Source organism: Daucus carota, chromosome 5 (assembly GCF_001625215.2).
Source record: "Daucus carota subsp. sativus chromosome 5, DH1 v3.0, whole genome shotgun sequence".
Lineage (NCBI taxonomy): Eukaryota > Viridiplantae > Streptophyta > Magnoliopsida > Apiales > Apiaceae > Daucus > Daucus carota.
Genome location: NC_030385.2, coordinates 2,940,344 through 2,957,146, shown reverse-complemented (window position 1 = coordinate 2,957,146; position 16,803 = coordinate 2,940,344). Strand labels below are relative to the sequence as shown.

At 33.3% G+C, this 16,803-nt stretch overlaps 1 protein-coding gene and 1 long non-coding RNA gene across 19 annotated transcripts; both read right to left on the bottom strand.

Annotated features, from left to right (window-relative positions):
- Positions 1-319: 319 nt before the first annotated feature.
- LOC108223993 (4-coumarate--CoA ligase-like 9) lies at positions 320-6,353 on the bottom strand. Of its 2 annotated transcripts, none has more exons than XM_017398506.2 (7): positions 5,220-6,353; positions 3,834-4,023; positions 2,489-2,634; positions 2,279-2,346; positions 1,894-1,996; positions 1,192-1,323; positions 320-656 (listed from the first exon to the last, which is right to left on the bottom strand). In XM_017398506.2, exons 1-6 carry the CDS (start codon positions 6,252-6,254, stop codon positions 1,198-1,200), a joined length of 1,668 nt encoding a protein of 555 aa, XP_017253995.1. In that variant the 5' UTR covers positions 6,255-6,353; the 3' UTR covers positions 320-656; positions 1,192-1,197. The 2 variants fall into 2 exon arrangements, with proteins under 2 accessions (XP_017253995.1, XP_017253996.1); XM_017398507.2 differs by having other exon boundaries at positions 527-653.
- Positions 6,354-10,345: 3,992 nt separating this feature from the next.
- On the bottom strand, positions 10,346-16,447 carry LOC108220129 (uncharacterized). Of its 17 annotated transcripts, none has more exons than XR_001806677.2 (14): positions 16,158-16,443; positions 15,969-16,066; positions 15,121-15,422; positions 14,510-14,614; positions 14,311-14,414; positions 14,148-14,232; positions 13,976-14,051; positions 13,669-13,886; positions 13,396-13,534; positions 12,051-12,211; positions 11,792-11,875; positions 11,657-11,727; positions 10,894-11,084; positions 10,346-10,805 (listed from the first exon to the last, which is right to left on the bottom strand). It is a non-coding gene; the product is annotated as an uncharacterized LOC108220129 (long non-coding RNA). The 17 variants fall into 17 exon arrangements; XR_010292561.1 differs by having other exon boundaries at positions 11,792-12,211; positions 15,121-15,187; positions 15,306-15,422; XR_010292568.1 differs by having other exon boundaries at positions 11,792-12,211; positions 14,510-14,606; positions 15,121-15,187; positions 15,306-15,422.
- Positions 16,448-16,803: the final 356 nt, after the last annotated feature.

Sequence of the window (16,803 nt, the reverse complement as noted above, 5' to 3'; positions counted from 1 at the left end):
TGTCCAGAATAAAGGGTTGGAAAAAATGGCCCTCAATACCAATTAGTAATGCCTGATAATTTAGCATTTTCAATGTGGGAAGAAAACACTAGATGTTTTAACGTTAGCAGAACGCTACAAAAACTAGCCTTATATTCTTTTAACCCTAACAGAACGGTGAAGCGTTAATAAATTGTATTTGAGGTCATTTTTCCGTATCATGATATTTAGAACATTAATCATGGATAGACGGCCCACACCCAGAAGTATAAGGTTTCATCATATATGTGCAGTATGCCAGTATCTAACGAACACAAACTATACAGTATGATACAGGTAATAAACAAATTAACCAACTGAGAATTTAAATCTATTATCAAGGATATATATGTGAATCAAATTGCTTCCAACTTCACAACTACTTGATTGAAACCAGAAAATGCAATTTCAAAAACCTCCCAAAGTCAAACAAAGAAAAACCTCAACACCCGAATAATTATGGAGAAGTTTGCTAGACATACAGGTCTCACCAAAGTTCTTAAATCTAGCCAGTTGGAGGATAGCAATCTTTTCTGGACTTTGGTAGTCTAGCAAACTAGTCCCAAACTGCTTTTGGCTGGGTTTCTACATAATTGCGTTCTGGGCCTTCCAGCGTGACAATTCCATAAGGCCTCCTGCTGAAAGTGCAGAAAAGTAATAACAATGCAGATAATGTCAACAAAGATACAATGAAACAAAGACTCGTTTTTATGATTTTATCCATATATCTAAATTTGAATTTTTCAACTAGTTTAATTATTAAAGGTTAATAGAAAAAGATGAACTTCTTTTTGTATTTTCTTTCTGGAAAAAAAGTTATATAATCTTATTTGAACATAGGAACACAAAAAAATTCATGACCTTATGCAAAAAAATTATGCACAAGCATTTTTCTAAGCACTTGAAAAACTTGGAATTAGAGAGTCAAATGACTTGCTATATATTGGACCAGAGCCAAAATAGTTACAGTAAAACTTCTTTAAATTAAAGTAATAATGCTAGGACCAAGGAAAAATATTACTTTATCGAGAGTAAAAATACACCAATTCTACGGCAAGAAAATAATATTACTTTAGCAAGGTTATTACTTTATCGATTGTTACTTAATCGAGGATCAACTGTATGAATAATGTTGACATCCAAAATACTTAAGTGCAAAAATACTATTGGTACCTTTAATCATAATCTTGCTGACGCTCCAGAGAGGGCATGATTTACCAGCTCCCTTCTTAATATCTTTCCAGCAGGAGATTTTGGAATAGAATTGATAAATGCAACACGTCGAACTTTCTTGTATGGAGATACCTGCAAGGTGAACATTGTCATACTAACTGAGAATAAAACAAGAACTGGCACAAACATCGGATGCTATATGTTAAATCTACGATATGGAAGCAACCAACAATAAATTAGTGTCCGAATGCATAACACAAAATCATTGAAGATGGAACGTAGAGGAACAATATTGGTTGCGACTGGCAATTCCACCTGAATAAAATACACCACAGATGGACTACAGTCTACAAAAGGACATTTAGTTAAGTCCTCTGTAAGTTGATTCTCCCTAATTTTAATTGAACTACATGCATTCAAATTTTCAGGCACCATATAAGCCTCATCAGTTAAAAAATCCCCAGCTCATTGGCTAACTAGCTGATAGAAAATATCTGAATCTTGTGGCAGATCTATATTACAAGTCAATAGAGGAATTCAAATATTTATGTCAACAGCAGCTTCAGTAACGTATTTTTGAATCAAAATTTAATGCAATGTGATATGTTATGATTTGTTACAGAAGTAAACATTCATCGACATCACCTATTTGAACAAACATAGACAGTCATAAAGTGGTAATGAGCAGAGTAAAAGACATGCCTGCGCAGCAACAAAATCTTTGATTTGACTCTCAGATATATTGCTTCCAGGACTTCTTACTACATAGGCCATAGGAATCTGCCCCGCATCTTCATCAGGATATCTGATTTCGGAATAGCATGGAGGAGCATTAGTGATCAAAGTAAAAGGAACATAAAAACAAAAATAAGCACCAAAGATAGTTATATATATATGTAATTTTGTTTTAACAAAAGTAGAATCGGCTTTTCAGCAGGTTATATTTTCAAAACAGAGTAAAGTGAGTGTGCGCGCGCGCGTGTGTGTGTGGGGGGGGGGGGGGGGGGGGGGAGCTAATTGAACAATGTTTACATGCTGGAACCTGTAATAAAGTTAATCTTCACCATTTATGAATAGAGATACATACGGGATTACTGCTACATCAGCAACACCAGGAATCGAGTGAATTATATGCTCCAGCTCGGCAGGGGGAACCTGCAGTTTTTTCCAACTTTACTTGATTACTAAATACAATAGATCAAGCTGCAGCTGCAGCCCATTAAGATTCACAACTGTGCATGCACAATCTATAAAAGAATCTGATAATCAATTAGATATGCACAAACTATGAAATGACCTGGTAAGCCTTATATTTAATCAACTCCTTCAACCTATCAACGATATACAGAAATCCTTTCGAGTCAAAGTAACAGAGGTCGCCAGTCTTTAGCCAGCCATCAGAAGTCAAAGTTTCAGCGGTTGCAACATTATCTCCAACATAACCTGTAATCAGCCAGCATTTCTGAAGGTGAGATGAATTTTATATGAATTATAATTACAAACCTGAGATGGTGACTTAATCAAGTCAAGTAAGGTATACCTTATCCTAATATACAACCATAACCAAAAAAGTCTCACTTCAAAAGGTAGAAGAAAGCATTAAAAACTTCAAACTAATGTGAATACTGTTGATTTTTTGGACTAAAAATGTATTACATTGTACATTCTGTAAGAAGTAATATAAAAATGGTGTTTCATGCAATATCATGAGTAAGGTTAAAATGTTAGAAATTTACTTAGATAACTGTTTAGGGTGAAGGGATAAATAAATAAATAATTAAGGCCAAGGACAGATGCTAAACCACAATTATCTCCGAGAAGCTAGGAATTTTGATCTGAAAAGCAGGGCCGTGCCTCAAATTTTAGGTGCCCTGTGCAAAATTATAAATATGTGCCCCAACAACAAAAAATAATAGTAATTATGTAAAATAACATAAATAATCATTTTTTTTATTATTTTGATATAATTATAAAAGATTAAAAAAAATGGAAAAACAAGTACAAAAATAGTAAGATGTAACTATAAAAAATATAATCATAAATATAATCATACAAAAACTAATTTAAATATAAAATTTATTAAATTTTGATGTAAAACTTTAACTAACTGATTAATTAATTCTAATTTAACTTTTTCATTGAATATATACACATTCAATAGAAACCTAAGTTAAAATAAATTAGATATCCAAAAATTGAATTATTAAAAATAATATAAGGTACAAGTTGTCTAAACGAAAACTAGTGTTGTCCATTGTATTTAATTATTAAAATTAGTAGTCTAAATTACTAATCAAATAGATTAATATTCTTATTACATATTTTCTTATTAATTTTATTTAAAAAAAATTATAAATTACTTTTTCATTAAGACTAATATAACATTTTTTAATTTTGCTAAGATAATATATATTTTTTTAAACAATACATACATATACATATACAATACATGTGCCCCTCAAAATTTTGGGCCCTGTTCCGTCGAACACCTCGCACACCCTCAGGCACGGCCCTGCTGAAAAGCCACATGACTTTTGCTAGCAAATAGCTATGCAACATCTCTGCTTCTCTCAAATGCAAACAATGCCGTATGGCGTAAGCTACACAACAATAAGAATTAAGTATAAAGGTGAATGCATCACCTTTCATGATATTAGGTCCTCGCAGCCATAGCTCCCCTTGTTTTCCAGGTGGCAGGGCCTGGCCAGTTACGGGATCAACTATTTTGCCTTGCATGTTTGCTGCTAGGCGACCACCAGATCCATACTCTTTACTCTCCTCTGGATCAGACATTGTAGTTGCTGCTCCCCCAGTCTCAGTCATACCATACCCCTGTGTACAAAACAGCCAAAAACATGAATAGCCATTCAAATGTGTGGTCACAAAAAAATAAAAATAAAAATCTCGATAGAAAAAGAAATATGATGCATAAAAGTTGATGATCTAATTAATTATTCGTGTAGGCCTTAGCACTGCTTCGGACTTTTCCAAACAAATGCTAAAGCTGAATTGTATTTACAAGACTGTATTGACCTTGGTTCTATAAGTCAAGTCTTCTGACTTTTCAAAGCTCTGAAAATTGTGAACACAATGTAGGGATACTTTTGTTTCTGGAACCAAGTTGAACTTATCAGTGAGACATATTCTTAGTCACTAATACTTCTATTACCTCGGGGGTATTAAGACTACTTGGTAAGTATGTCATGCTTACTGTAAGTATGCCTCCTCTAAACTTCACTTTTGTTTACAAAGTTGATCCCACAAGAATTAATATGAATAGAAAACATGCCAGGATATGAGAACATGGTTAGATCTTGTTTTATTACCGCAAGAATGATAAACAATTGCATACTTGACCCACACACAAGTAGGTAAAGTTGAGCATCTTAGAATATTATGTCACAGGTAAATGACAAAGATTAAGTAGCTAATATACAAATTATTGATCATATCGGACACAGCGAAATGGTCAGGAGACAATCCCTAAAGGTCAGAGAGTTCACGCAATTTAATATTATGGACACTAACATTATTAGGAGATGATGATACAAAACTCATTAGCATTAATTTCAAATAAACAATTACCAACCCCACCTCAACTGTCTGATGGTATCATACCATTATAGTACTAGTCCTAGCAACCCAAATGAACTGTAGTATTAGATCATTCGGCAGGGAACTTATTAATACCGTCCAAAATACGATTCAAACATGCTTTCGTTATTAACACAATTTACCAAGATAAGCTTGAAAGTGACTCGAATCCCAATCAAATCCGGCCTAACTATGTACATGATTTACATACATAAACTCATAAATCTCGAGCAAACACAATTTGATTGATCCTAACTCCTAAGATGATCCAAATGATCCGTCTATTAAAGTTTTATTATCTTACCTAGCAAATTTATATTTATCAAATTTCAGTAATATCAGAAAAACTCAACACAAGAACGAAACGTAAACTGTAAATTGATGTTTATCAGTACTCGACCAATGCTTCATAGACGTCGGTGTGATCACCGTACCTGAGATATCTCCACATTCGGGAACCTTGCCGTGAACCTCTCCGAAGTTTCTTTACCCAACGCAGCACCTCCACTACCAAGCAACCTGAGTGAGCTAAGATCATAATTTTTCACCACATCAGACTTGGCCATCGCCACCACAATCGGAGGAGAAACAGGCATATACGTAACCTTATACTTCTCCACCGCCTCCAACATCTTCACAAAATCAAATCTCTCCATGAGAACCAATGTCTCTCCCAGCGCAAATCCCCTAATCAGCATAAAAAATCCAAACACGTGAAACAACGGCAGCGTAAACAACGCCACACTCAATTCTTCATCCTCCAACGACGCTCGCTTGTTATGATACAAATTCGCAATCACAGTGATCAAATTCCTGTGAGTCAGCTCCACTCCTTTCACGCGTCCTGTCGTACCGGACGAGTAAAGTATCGCTGCCGTATCGGACTGCGATACCGCCACTTGTTTCGGCATTTCATACGATTTCTCTGTATTCAACATCGACAGAAACTCAGGCGAGTCGATCATAACAGTAGGTAGCGCCGGCAGGTGTCTAACGGAACTAACAGAACTCGTAACAAACGCGATCACCGGATCACACAACTTCACCAGATGCTCCAATTCCGACGGAGTCGACAGCGGATTCGCCGGTGAAACAATAACATTTAATGAAATCAGCGAGAAGTAGAGAACTGGAACGTGCAGCGACGGCGGCGAGACAATGAGCGCGACTTTCTGGCTCGACAGCGACGGGAACCGCGAGCGGAGCCATGCGGAGAGACGGCGAGATTGTTCGAGAAACTGAGAGTAGGAGAGACGAGTGGAAGAGGCGGCGTCGATGAGGTAGGCGGTGGTTTCCGGCGAGAATGAGGCGGTGGAGTGGAGGAGAGAGGAGGCGTATTGAGTGATGGAGAGTGGTTGTGTTGAAGGAGGGAGTGGGACCCGGGGACGGAGGCTGTGGAATGTTCTGGTAGCGGATTCGTAGCCGCTGTTGGGGTCGATGGCCTCGGGAGAATCGGAGGGACTTGGCATTGAATCCTGGGGGATATGAGATTTCGCTGGTAATGATTTTTTGTTTGAATTTTGAGAGATGCTGTCTGTGGGAGAAATGGTGTGAAAATGGATAAACTTAACAGGACCAGCTGGTTTCGTTATATTCGGGTTCGGTTTTTCGGGTTCGGTTTGGATTGAATTTACACGAATATAACTGCTCTTGTGATTTTATGTAATAAATCTTTTATGTGTATTAATGGATATGTAATAATAAATATTCTTTTATTCAGGTTTAAGAAATTTATCGAAGAAGATTTTCATACACGGAGGAGAAGAGTTCATAAAAATTCGTCATTAAAATAAAAGATATAATTCCTTCTATAATACTTATTTTTCTATTTTTTCTATTCTTGATATGTATTTATTTTTTTTGTTAGGATTCTTGATATGTATATTAAAGTGTATATAAAATGTAGTTTTATAAATTATTTTTGAAAATTTTAATTTTTAAACAAAAATCTAAGCACCAAATTTTCATCTGAAGGAAACAAAATTAACGTAATCCGTGACATGTACGTAAATCTCATTAACCAAAATGTGAACAATCAATTCAGTCCGTCAAAACGGTATCAATTTAATACCTTATTGCATAAATAATTTTTACGTGCTCAACTTTTTTTAGTTTTGAATATCCAATATCGACAATGATAGGTCATATGGTTGAATGCTGATTATTTAGACTAATCGAATATATATTTGAATAGTATATCCATAAAGTTACACTACTGTGTGTTTTAATTACTACTCCCTCCGTCCCGTCAGGATGTTTACGTTCACTTTTTGCACCTATTTTGAGACTCATATAAAATATAGTTAAATAACGTTTTTTTCAATTATTTTTTATGAATAAAAATTTAAACGTCAAATTTTTTCCCAGAATTTTTTAGAAAAAAACATTATGAAACTATATTTTACGTGAAAATTTTAAAATACTTGTTAAAAAATAACGTAATGAACATGACGGAATATAGATGGGTAAAAATGAGAAAGAGAAGAATGGCATTGCAGGCTAAGATAAAAATGGGATGGCGCGGTTTGCACCACTTGTTTAGCTTGACAAACTCGTGCGTGCGCACTTGAAAGTTGGGAATGGTAGAGGACACAGTTGATGACCGGGTGCAACACTCTTTTTGAGTTTTGTGCTTGTGACTTGTGAGTGTGACCAGACGTCTACACCTTTTTATCCTGTTGTGTATTTTAGTCGGGTAAATTAACCAACCGAAACTTCTTTCAATCCACCTATGAGAGCAACTCCAAGGCATTAGACCCTAGGTAAAAGTGTTTATGTGGCACCTACATGACATCTATGTGGCACATTTTAGATAATAGGTAAAAATTCTGGTCTCCAACCATTACCCCTTAGCAAAAAAATATAGATAACTAAAATTGGGTAGCTACATTTGTAAAACCTCTAAAAGTACTATGTATAATTTTAGATAATTTGATATTCAAAACCTATTGCATATTTTTAAATCAAAAGATTTTAATTAAACCAGGAATTTTAATTAGCATTATTACGGTTTTTCAATGATATGTCTATCAACACATTTTGATCAACATAATTTAAATTTCATGTATTAATGATTAGATATAACTTAGCGCAACCCTTAGACACATACTAGCCAAATCATCATCATTATTATTATCATCATCTTTTTATATAACTTATTATTAATCTATTAATACTAATCCCCACCAAATTCTTACTATTAATTCGGGACCAAATAAGGCTATTTCTGAATTAACAAATATGGGAGGATTGATATACTCCTTTACTAGGAATGGTGAGTGGTGCACTAAAAGTCAAGAAAATTCTAATTTATTTCAAATAAATATATATTATATTCTAGTTTTTGATAAAATTTAATTGAGTAAAAATATTATATAACATTAAATGTTTCAATACTAAAAGTTAGTTATTTGAAAATAAATTTATTATTATTAAATTACATATGAAAATATAGTTCAATGAAATGAATCAAAATTTAAAAAGTTAGTAGAATATATATATATATATATAATATTTATTCTTTATGGATAATTTATTTTATTTAGGACATACACCCAAAAAAACAAGAATGATTTGATTTCGAGAATACCGAATGATAGCTGGATATGCATCTCGAAGTAATTGGTCTAAGTAAACATGTGTATGTAAATATTATCTCTCGTAAGATGTCACCCACTCCTTGACAAATGAAATATATTTATTAATACAAAATAATTGTGCAGAAGTTATTAGCCTTTTTATGATAAAAAGAGAAAAGAAAAGGCAAAAACAAGCATCGACAGCTAATGCGTGGACAAAAAATGTAATAATTTCAATCGAATATTTGCACATTAACCTCTATCATAATATCATTGTTTTAACGTTAATGCATTTTAAAACGTTCAAGTTAAGGTGATATGATAAGTCAGAGTGTTTAAAATGTCAGTTTGAATAATTTTATTTTATTAAAAATATTAAAATAAAATAATTAATAAATAATTTTAACTAAAAAAAGTGTAGAAAAATTAAATCACTGAAAAATGTATTTTAGTCTAACTTTTTCTGATTTTAAGTTCGTTTCAGACTTATTTCTTAATTTTTAATCACTTATGAAAACAGATATTTTTAGAAATAATTTTAAAACCCCAGCTTAAAAATCAAGACATACATACTCTTACTCTAGTTCTTATCTTTTAATCACTTGTCACAGACAGAATTTTTTAAAAACAAATTTAAATAATCCAGACATAAAAATCAAGACATAAATGCTCCTAGTTTATGCAGGCATGCAGCACCCATACCTTTGTTTAGGCAACAATGTTATTTAGTTTAATGCAACTATGGATAGTTAACAAACATCAAAAGCTCCTTTGGATAATTTAATACGCATGTAATTTACAAACAGGGACAAAGATACAAGTCAAATTCGTGTAGCTGGTTCATAGATTAGATTATATAACAAATGAACCTAATTAGCATAAGAATCATGCTTATCAAAAATTAGGTGCCGAGGGTGGTGGATGAGTTTATATAGATATTTATACTAATCTAGAATAATCAATTATAATTTATGATTTGCAATTTAGATCTGAGATTCCTGTAAAGAATCTTAAATTAACAATAATCATCGTATATTAGATTTTAAATTCCAGTTAAAATTTTCATTTTTATTAACTATCTAATATTTTTTTATCTTATCACATAAAATCATAAATAATTGATAATAACTATTATTTGAAGCCACTCAAAGGAGCTCCCAACTTATCTAATTTGTTAATTGCCATAAGAGCATCTCCAATAAGCTCTTTAAACAAGCTCTTAAATGAAAAAATAGAGAGCATTAACAAAATGGAAGCTCCAATAGACTCTTAAAGGCTCTTCAAAACCTTAAGAGTCTATTCTCTCTCCTCTCTTTTAAGAGTCTCTCACTCACTCTTAAGTTATATTTTATTATAAAGTAATACAAGCATCCACTTTCTCTTTCCACTCTAGTATTGTAGTCCTATTCATTTAATAATAAAATATTGTTTAAGAGTGGATGTAAAGAGTGTTGTTGGAGATGAATATACATTAAATTGTTAAGAGTGAATATTTTATATTATATTTGAGGAATGACTTAAGAGACTATTGGAGATGCTCTAATACACGAGCGGTGGCCCGTGGGCCGTATCTTGAAAAGGCAAGACATAAACCTATGCATGTTCAGATGTCCCACCTTGCTGACTCGTAGATATTGGTGTATTTATGTAAACTAGTATGTTTGCCCGCTCTGCATCGGCGTTCTAAATTAATGTTTTTCAAAAAAAAAATATGTTTGCTTAAATTTGTATTTGATTAGAGTTGAGGTTTTATGTTTTTGGATAGAAATTATTTTATATTTATTTTTTCTATTTCTTGTGCTGATCTATTAAATTCTAAGCTGAAAAAATATCTGATAATAGAGATAATCTCGTTATTTCAATTTTTGGTACGATATGTTTGACCCAAATGACCAAATATATATAACTATAAATTTAATTTATAGAAATAAAATAGTACAAAAAATAGTATAAACATTTATATTGTATTTTAAAATAAGTAATGCAAGACCCAAATATTAGTTGTTTTTCATTATAAAATAAAAAATGAGTTGTTTTAAAAATTTGAAATTAGCCATCAATATCTGTGCCAAAAATTACAATGAATTCTCTCCGAAAAATCGTAGCCTACACAATGAATTCAAAGTCTCAAACATGTTAAGGCGTTATGGTTGGATTGTGCCAGCTTACACCATGCCTCATGATGCCCAACATGTTACTGTGCTTCGTGTAGTTATCCGTGAGGACTCTCAAGAACTCTGGCTGAACGCCTGGTTACAAATATCAAGCAGGTGCTCGAGGAGCTTGACACACTCCCAAGTAAGGTGACACAGAAGTTGACAACTGAGGTGGACAACGGCAAAGTTGTGAAGAAAAGCTGAAGTCCCATTACAGTTCCAGGTAAAAAAAAAGGGGGCAATGAACCCACCGCTAGGAGCGTCCACATGAATTGGTGTATCCCATCTACCAAAAGAAATTAAATAGATAAAAGATGGTCCTATAATCCAGCAAGTCATCAAATGATATGCATTAATGAGCAAGACTGGATTACCTAGTTTCTGCATTTTTCTTAACCAAGAGGTCATTTAAGAGCTTACATCTTCAAATTTTCCATTAAGAGTGAATCCTAGAATAGCTGCAACACAAATGGTGTTCTCATCAACCATTTCTGCAGCCTTTTCAGGGTCCATCACATAATAGCCGTCTCTCAACTTGACCTCCTTCAGCTCCACTTCAAATCACCTTGCAAAGATGGTGGATTAATTTCTTGTTTAATACATGGATCTAGTCAATCTGGATTATTGACATACATTAAACCCTGTCCAATTGAAATGATTCTAAACCAAAAAAAAAACTAAATCAACTTGATGAAGTCTAAATGAGTCAAACCTAAATGTACTCCAATGAAACCAAATCATGCATTGAGTGAAAATTGATGGAACATGTGAAATTAATTAATGTTAATCAGAAGAAGTAAAACATAATCTAAGACTTTAAATAAAAAGCTATAGAAATTAAGATCAATAGGCTATATATCTGATGTGTATTAAGCCCTGAAACTTTATGAGGTCCACATTTGGATCAAACTCAAGCAAAGTGGTGAGTTAAAGGTCTGCATATCTGATGTGTATTGAGCCATGAAACTTTATGTTTTTGAGAGCCAAAAAAAGAGACAGCGCGCAAATATGTTTTGGTGCTTATAAATTTTGGGAATGCTATATATCTAAATGGTTCTAACAATTAGCTATATCATGGGTGTACAAATCAAAATCTGTGATACATTACATTAATTGTGTAGTAAACCATAAATGTACCTTAATATGAGTGGAGACAGTAAAGCTGCCTCTCTTACCACCGGTTGTATCATACCCGAGCCTTTTCGCAGCTGACAAAGCAAATAATTTATGAGAAAGACGATACATTTTCTGAAATCAAAGTGCTTTCATTACCTTGATCAACTGCCTGACAAATTCTCCGGTATTCAAAGTCCTCCACTATTTTACTCAGCAACTCAAAAGCTCCAAAAACATAAGCTTGGAATTGAAAACAGGAAGTAGACAAACATGCCCAAATTCAATAAATTAGTTATATAATTTGTTGCATATTAATTTATTTTTATGAATTAGATAATCTACTAATTTTATTTTGACAAAAATAAATTTGAACTTGCTGCATATGAGGACTAAAATATCATATTTTCCTACCCACATGTCGAAGAAAGTTCGAAGCCTGGATTTAAAACTTTGATCAGAAATTTGTTCCCAGAACTCTTTCAACTCTGCTTTGTTGATCAATTCTCCTGTAATGTTCCTCCTTCAGGTTAGTGCATCAAAAGGCTCTCGGCAAACTCTTTAGACTCCTTTTTCATTCTGCCAATAAACCAAACAGAATGTCAACCACTATAGATAAATTGTTAACATAATCAGTAAAAGAGTTGCTTTTACCTATCTTTTACCTATGCATTTACTGAAGACAACTCAACATGCTGAGTAGCAAGAGTTTACCCGAAAGCAGAAGCCAAAGTATGCAACTATATTTATCTGAAGCTTTAAACTAAAGCATTTAACCTAAGAAAGAAATATATGCTCTCATTTGTTCAGCCCAGTAAAAGAAACAACAGGAGCAGCACCTCGACACATTGTTATCATCACTAACAGGTTAACAAACAATACATGGCCAGAAGAAAAAGAGAAAGTGAAGGAACACGCTTAACAGATTTACTGCTTTGGTTGTATGAAAGGATTGGTATCTCGTAAAATTTCACTTCAAGTGTTTCGCTTATCTTATTCCATAGCGGAACAGATTACTTCTATGATCCAAGCAAATTATTATGCATAGAGATCTCTCGAAAACTAATGCTCCTTAATTACTTTTCAAGTAACAATTTATGACTCACAAAACACATTCCACGTCACAAAGACAAACAAATGCATACTAATATATTCATTAATTCCATGAAAAAACAAAATAATGGATTAAAAACATGTATATTAGTCGAAACATAATTACATCTGCAAGACGAAGCAACACAACATTATCACCCAAAAAAATGAGAAAGGCCTAGATTAAAAATATAAAAGATAAATTATGTTTCCATAAATGAGAGAAAGAGAGAGTACTTAATCTTATTTACAACTAATGAAAATTGAATCTTATTTACACGAAGAAAAGTACTTAATCTAAGCCTTACTTGAGTGAAAAAATTAATAATTGGATTTAATACTATAATTATATAGTATGCTTGAAAACTAATAAGAAGAAATGTATATCGTAGGACCAGGCAAGTTTGCTGCAAATTCAACTAAAACAGTTAGCATAAAGAACTACACAACAAAATACCTGTAACATTAAAATACATATCAGGGCCATGCATGGCCAGTCTGCATTAAACTTACAAATGGGCACCTTGCATATTGCTTGCAAATCAATTAATGCCTAATGTCTTAAAAAAAATAGAATGCCATAATAACTCAAGTCCATAATTCCCAATGAACGGATGAACCAGCTTTATGCAGAATTTAATATTGAATGTGACTGAAAATGTATGCTAGACCTCGGCATAGAGCACTACAGCTAATATCTTCAGTACTCTGTTTCAAACTGATGGGAATTCCCCCGAGGAGCTGACTAATTCAAATAAATGATTGCCAAATTCATCACAACAATTTGATGATCCGCAGCAAATGTCCTAACTACAAATAGAAACACATTTGTTATTTGTTATATAATAAAACATGTAAAAGGTAACTATATTTTACCAAAACATTATCTTTCCCAAAGCTTATTCAAGCACAAACTTATATAACAAAATTATCTGCAAAGTTACCATGGAATTCAGGCACTTGAGTAATGAAATTGTCGAAAGAAAGCCCTCTTCTTGGAATTGTGGAGATCATTTTCCAGGACACAGAGACAGAGAGAGAGACCAAAAACTGTTCTGTATATGCTCTTGTCACCAGCAAGCAATTCCTTGAAAAGTACAACTATTGCATGAATTGATCTCCCTTACATCCATAAAACCCAAGCTCTTCCTTGATATCTGGACTGTACATTAGTCAGCTTTTAACAGAAAAGCATAACTAATTGTGTGACTACGTAGATGCATGCCTACAAAGTCTTTTCATTTTTCTTACCTCTTCCCTTAATCCTGGCATGACTTCATAATCTAGCTTGGCTTTCCAACTTATGGGATCCTGGCGAGATATAAATCTACAGAAGAATTGAGTTTTTTTAATGTGCAGACCGTTGCCAAAGTCATCGAGAAGGTAAAAGACAGTACCTAAACACAAATTTTATCTGCATTACCTATCTGGGAAAATTTTTGCACCTTTTTGCCAACTGGAATCATCCACAGACAGCTTACTTAAAACAATGCCAGCTTCAGCAAGAGCTGAAAAGTCCAAGAACTTTTTATACACTTCATCACTCTCATATCAAATTTAATAGCTAAAGGCAATTTACCCCTTACATTGTATGTACAGAAAATCAGGGTCTTCAAAACTCACGTCGTCAAATGCAGAGATTGTAGATCCGGAAAGTGCATTAGATGGAACAACCTTATGCTTATTTTTCCTACAACCCATACACCAAATCTCTTGGTAAATGTGAGACAAATAATTATAATGTTAAAAGATAAAAAAGTGGATTCCATGCAAGTCATTTACTACCTCTCCAGTAGCAAGTTTGTCCGTGCTAACCATCGTGCATATTCCCTCCTCGAGTCCTCGTGCACAATTCATCGGCATTGACAAAATATTCAACAATCTGTGTACCTTAATTGAAGATGTATTAACAATGCTTAGAGATAAACCTACTGGTCAAATTGATTTTAGGCTTTTAGCATGCCGTTTGTTGTAGACTACGATTATTAAAATACTCGATTTTATAATTAACAGTCTGAACAGTCATTCCTCTTGTAGTTAGTATTTGATTCTTCCAATCAAGTGCTCCTACTCAGGAACTATGGCATCTTCTAAATATCCTTAACTACAAATTAATCCCACATATAATTAAACTATTAGACTATGTCTAATGAAAGCAAATCAATATTAGAACGCATCTACACAATAACACAATTCCTTCATTATTAAAGATGACCTGAGACATTATAATTGGGCCACCCTGAGGCTTAAACAATTTTTTGGACATCATCATGCAGACAATTTTTCGGTGAATCCTTGCATTGGAACTTTCATTTATTTTAATATCATTAAACAAATTACAAAAATTGCATATCCCGATATATCATCAGATTCCAATTTTACAGAAGTAAACAAACCTTAAAAGGCTCGTTGTCTCTTCTAAATGCCATACCAAGTACATATTTCAACCAAGTAGAAAATCCCCTGCATCAACAGAAAATGCATACTATATTTTCAGACATAAAAAGAAAGTAAATATGAACTAATTTTATAGTATATAGTATATTCAGAATTGCTGATAAATTGCTGATAAATCTTATACACAATCAATTTTCTAAAAGATAATCATATAGTAGCATATAGAATGTGATAAAAATCCAGCTGCCTTGTCTCGGGATTTAAAAGCAAGTTCCATGCGGTCAATCTTTTCAGCCATTGCCTGGAAAGAAAAATGATCAAATAAAACTTTTAGTTCTATATTACCAACAACACTTTAAGTAGTTAAGAGTAAAAATATAATTCTCGAACTCAATCACAGGAACTAACCTTCTTCTCTACTTCTTCCTCAGACACATAATAACATAAATCATAACATAAGATTATCCTAAAACACATATGAATAACACACAAACTGCACAATATTAAACGAAATTAAGTTCATAAGAAAAATATATGAAATGGAAATTCAAAATCTAAAAATTCTCTGGCACATTTTGTCAAACACCTAGTGAATAAAGCGTCACAACATCTATGTGTACAAAACTAACATATATCTCTATATAACTCAAAATCTAAAATTCAGAAAAAATAGTTAAAGTTTCTCTCAGAACTTATATCAAATAGTTGTTCTGCACAAATAAAACACAATAATCCATCTCAAAATAAACTCGCCATATCAAACAACATCAAATTGAAAAAGAAAAAAAAAACCAAAAATATATATTCGAACAAAATACTAACAAAGAGAGAGGGGTAGAGCGATTACCAACTCCTGCGAGAGAGAGATAAAATCGGAGAATTGATTTAACAGCTGCGCTTCAAATCATAAATCTATACTCTTCAAAATATCCTTGAATCAAGCTTCTGCAAAAACAATCAATCATCAATAAATATATACTACAATATGAGAGAGATGAATATATGAGAGTAAGGAGGGATAGAGATAGATACACACAGCGGGATTCAAATTTGAATAAAAGCAAGCCTCGGAGAAGGTGGAGAACAGCTGCCAAGATGCGTGAAAAGGGCGAGACGGCGGAAATAATCGCAGCGCACGCGGGAGAGGTTAGAGCACAATGTTTTGAATTTTGAAACGTAACTGTAGTGGTAAGAGCATCTCCAACCATCTAAAGCCCTTAGCTAAAAAGTGAGGTGGCATACCTAAAATAAAAAAATTTAGCCAACAGCTCCAAAAACCCAACTCCAACCATGCTCAGCTGTTGTCTATAAATTTAGCCAACCTCTTATGGATGGCTAAATTTGTCGAACCTCTGCAGGTCTGTAAGAAAATCTGTAGGAAGATTGTACATCATTTATTACCATATTGAACTGATATATTCTATTTTAACAATTTAAAATATTAATAACATACTATTTTTAAATTATAACCAACCAATATAGCCAGTACCATTGAAGCAAAATGTCTTACAGGTTCAGCAAATTTTACATAATTTCTTACAGGTCCAATTTAGCCAACGATTATAGCCAACACCGTTGGAGATGCTCTAAGCAGAGAAGATCTGTGTAGATGAGCTGTGCAGATGAAAAATTGTGTGGCTGAGCAGTGTCCACGTGTTCATACCGTATAATGAGGCTGTATA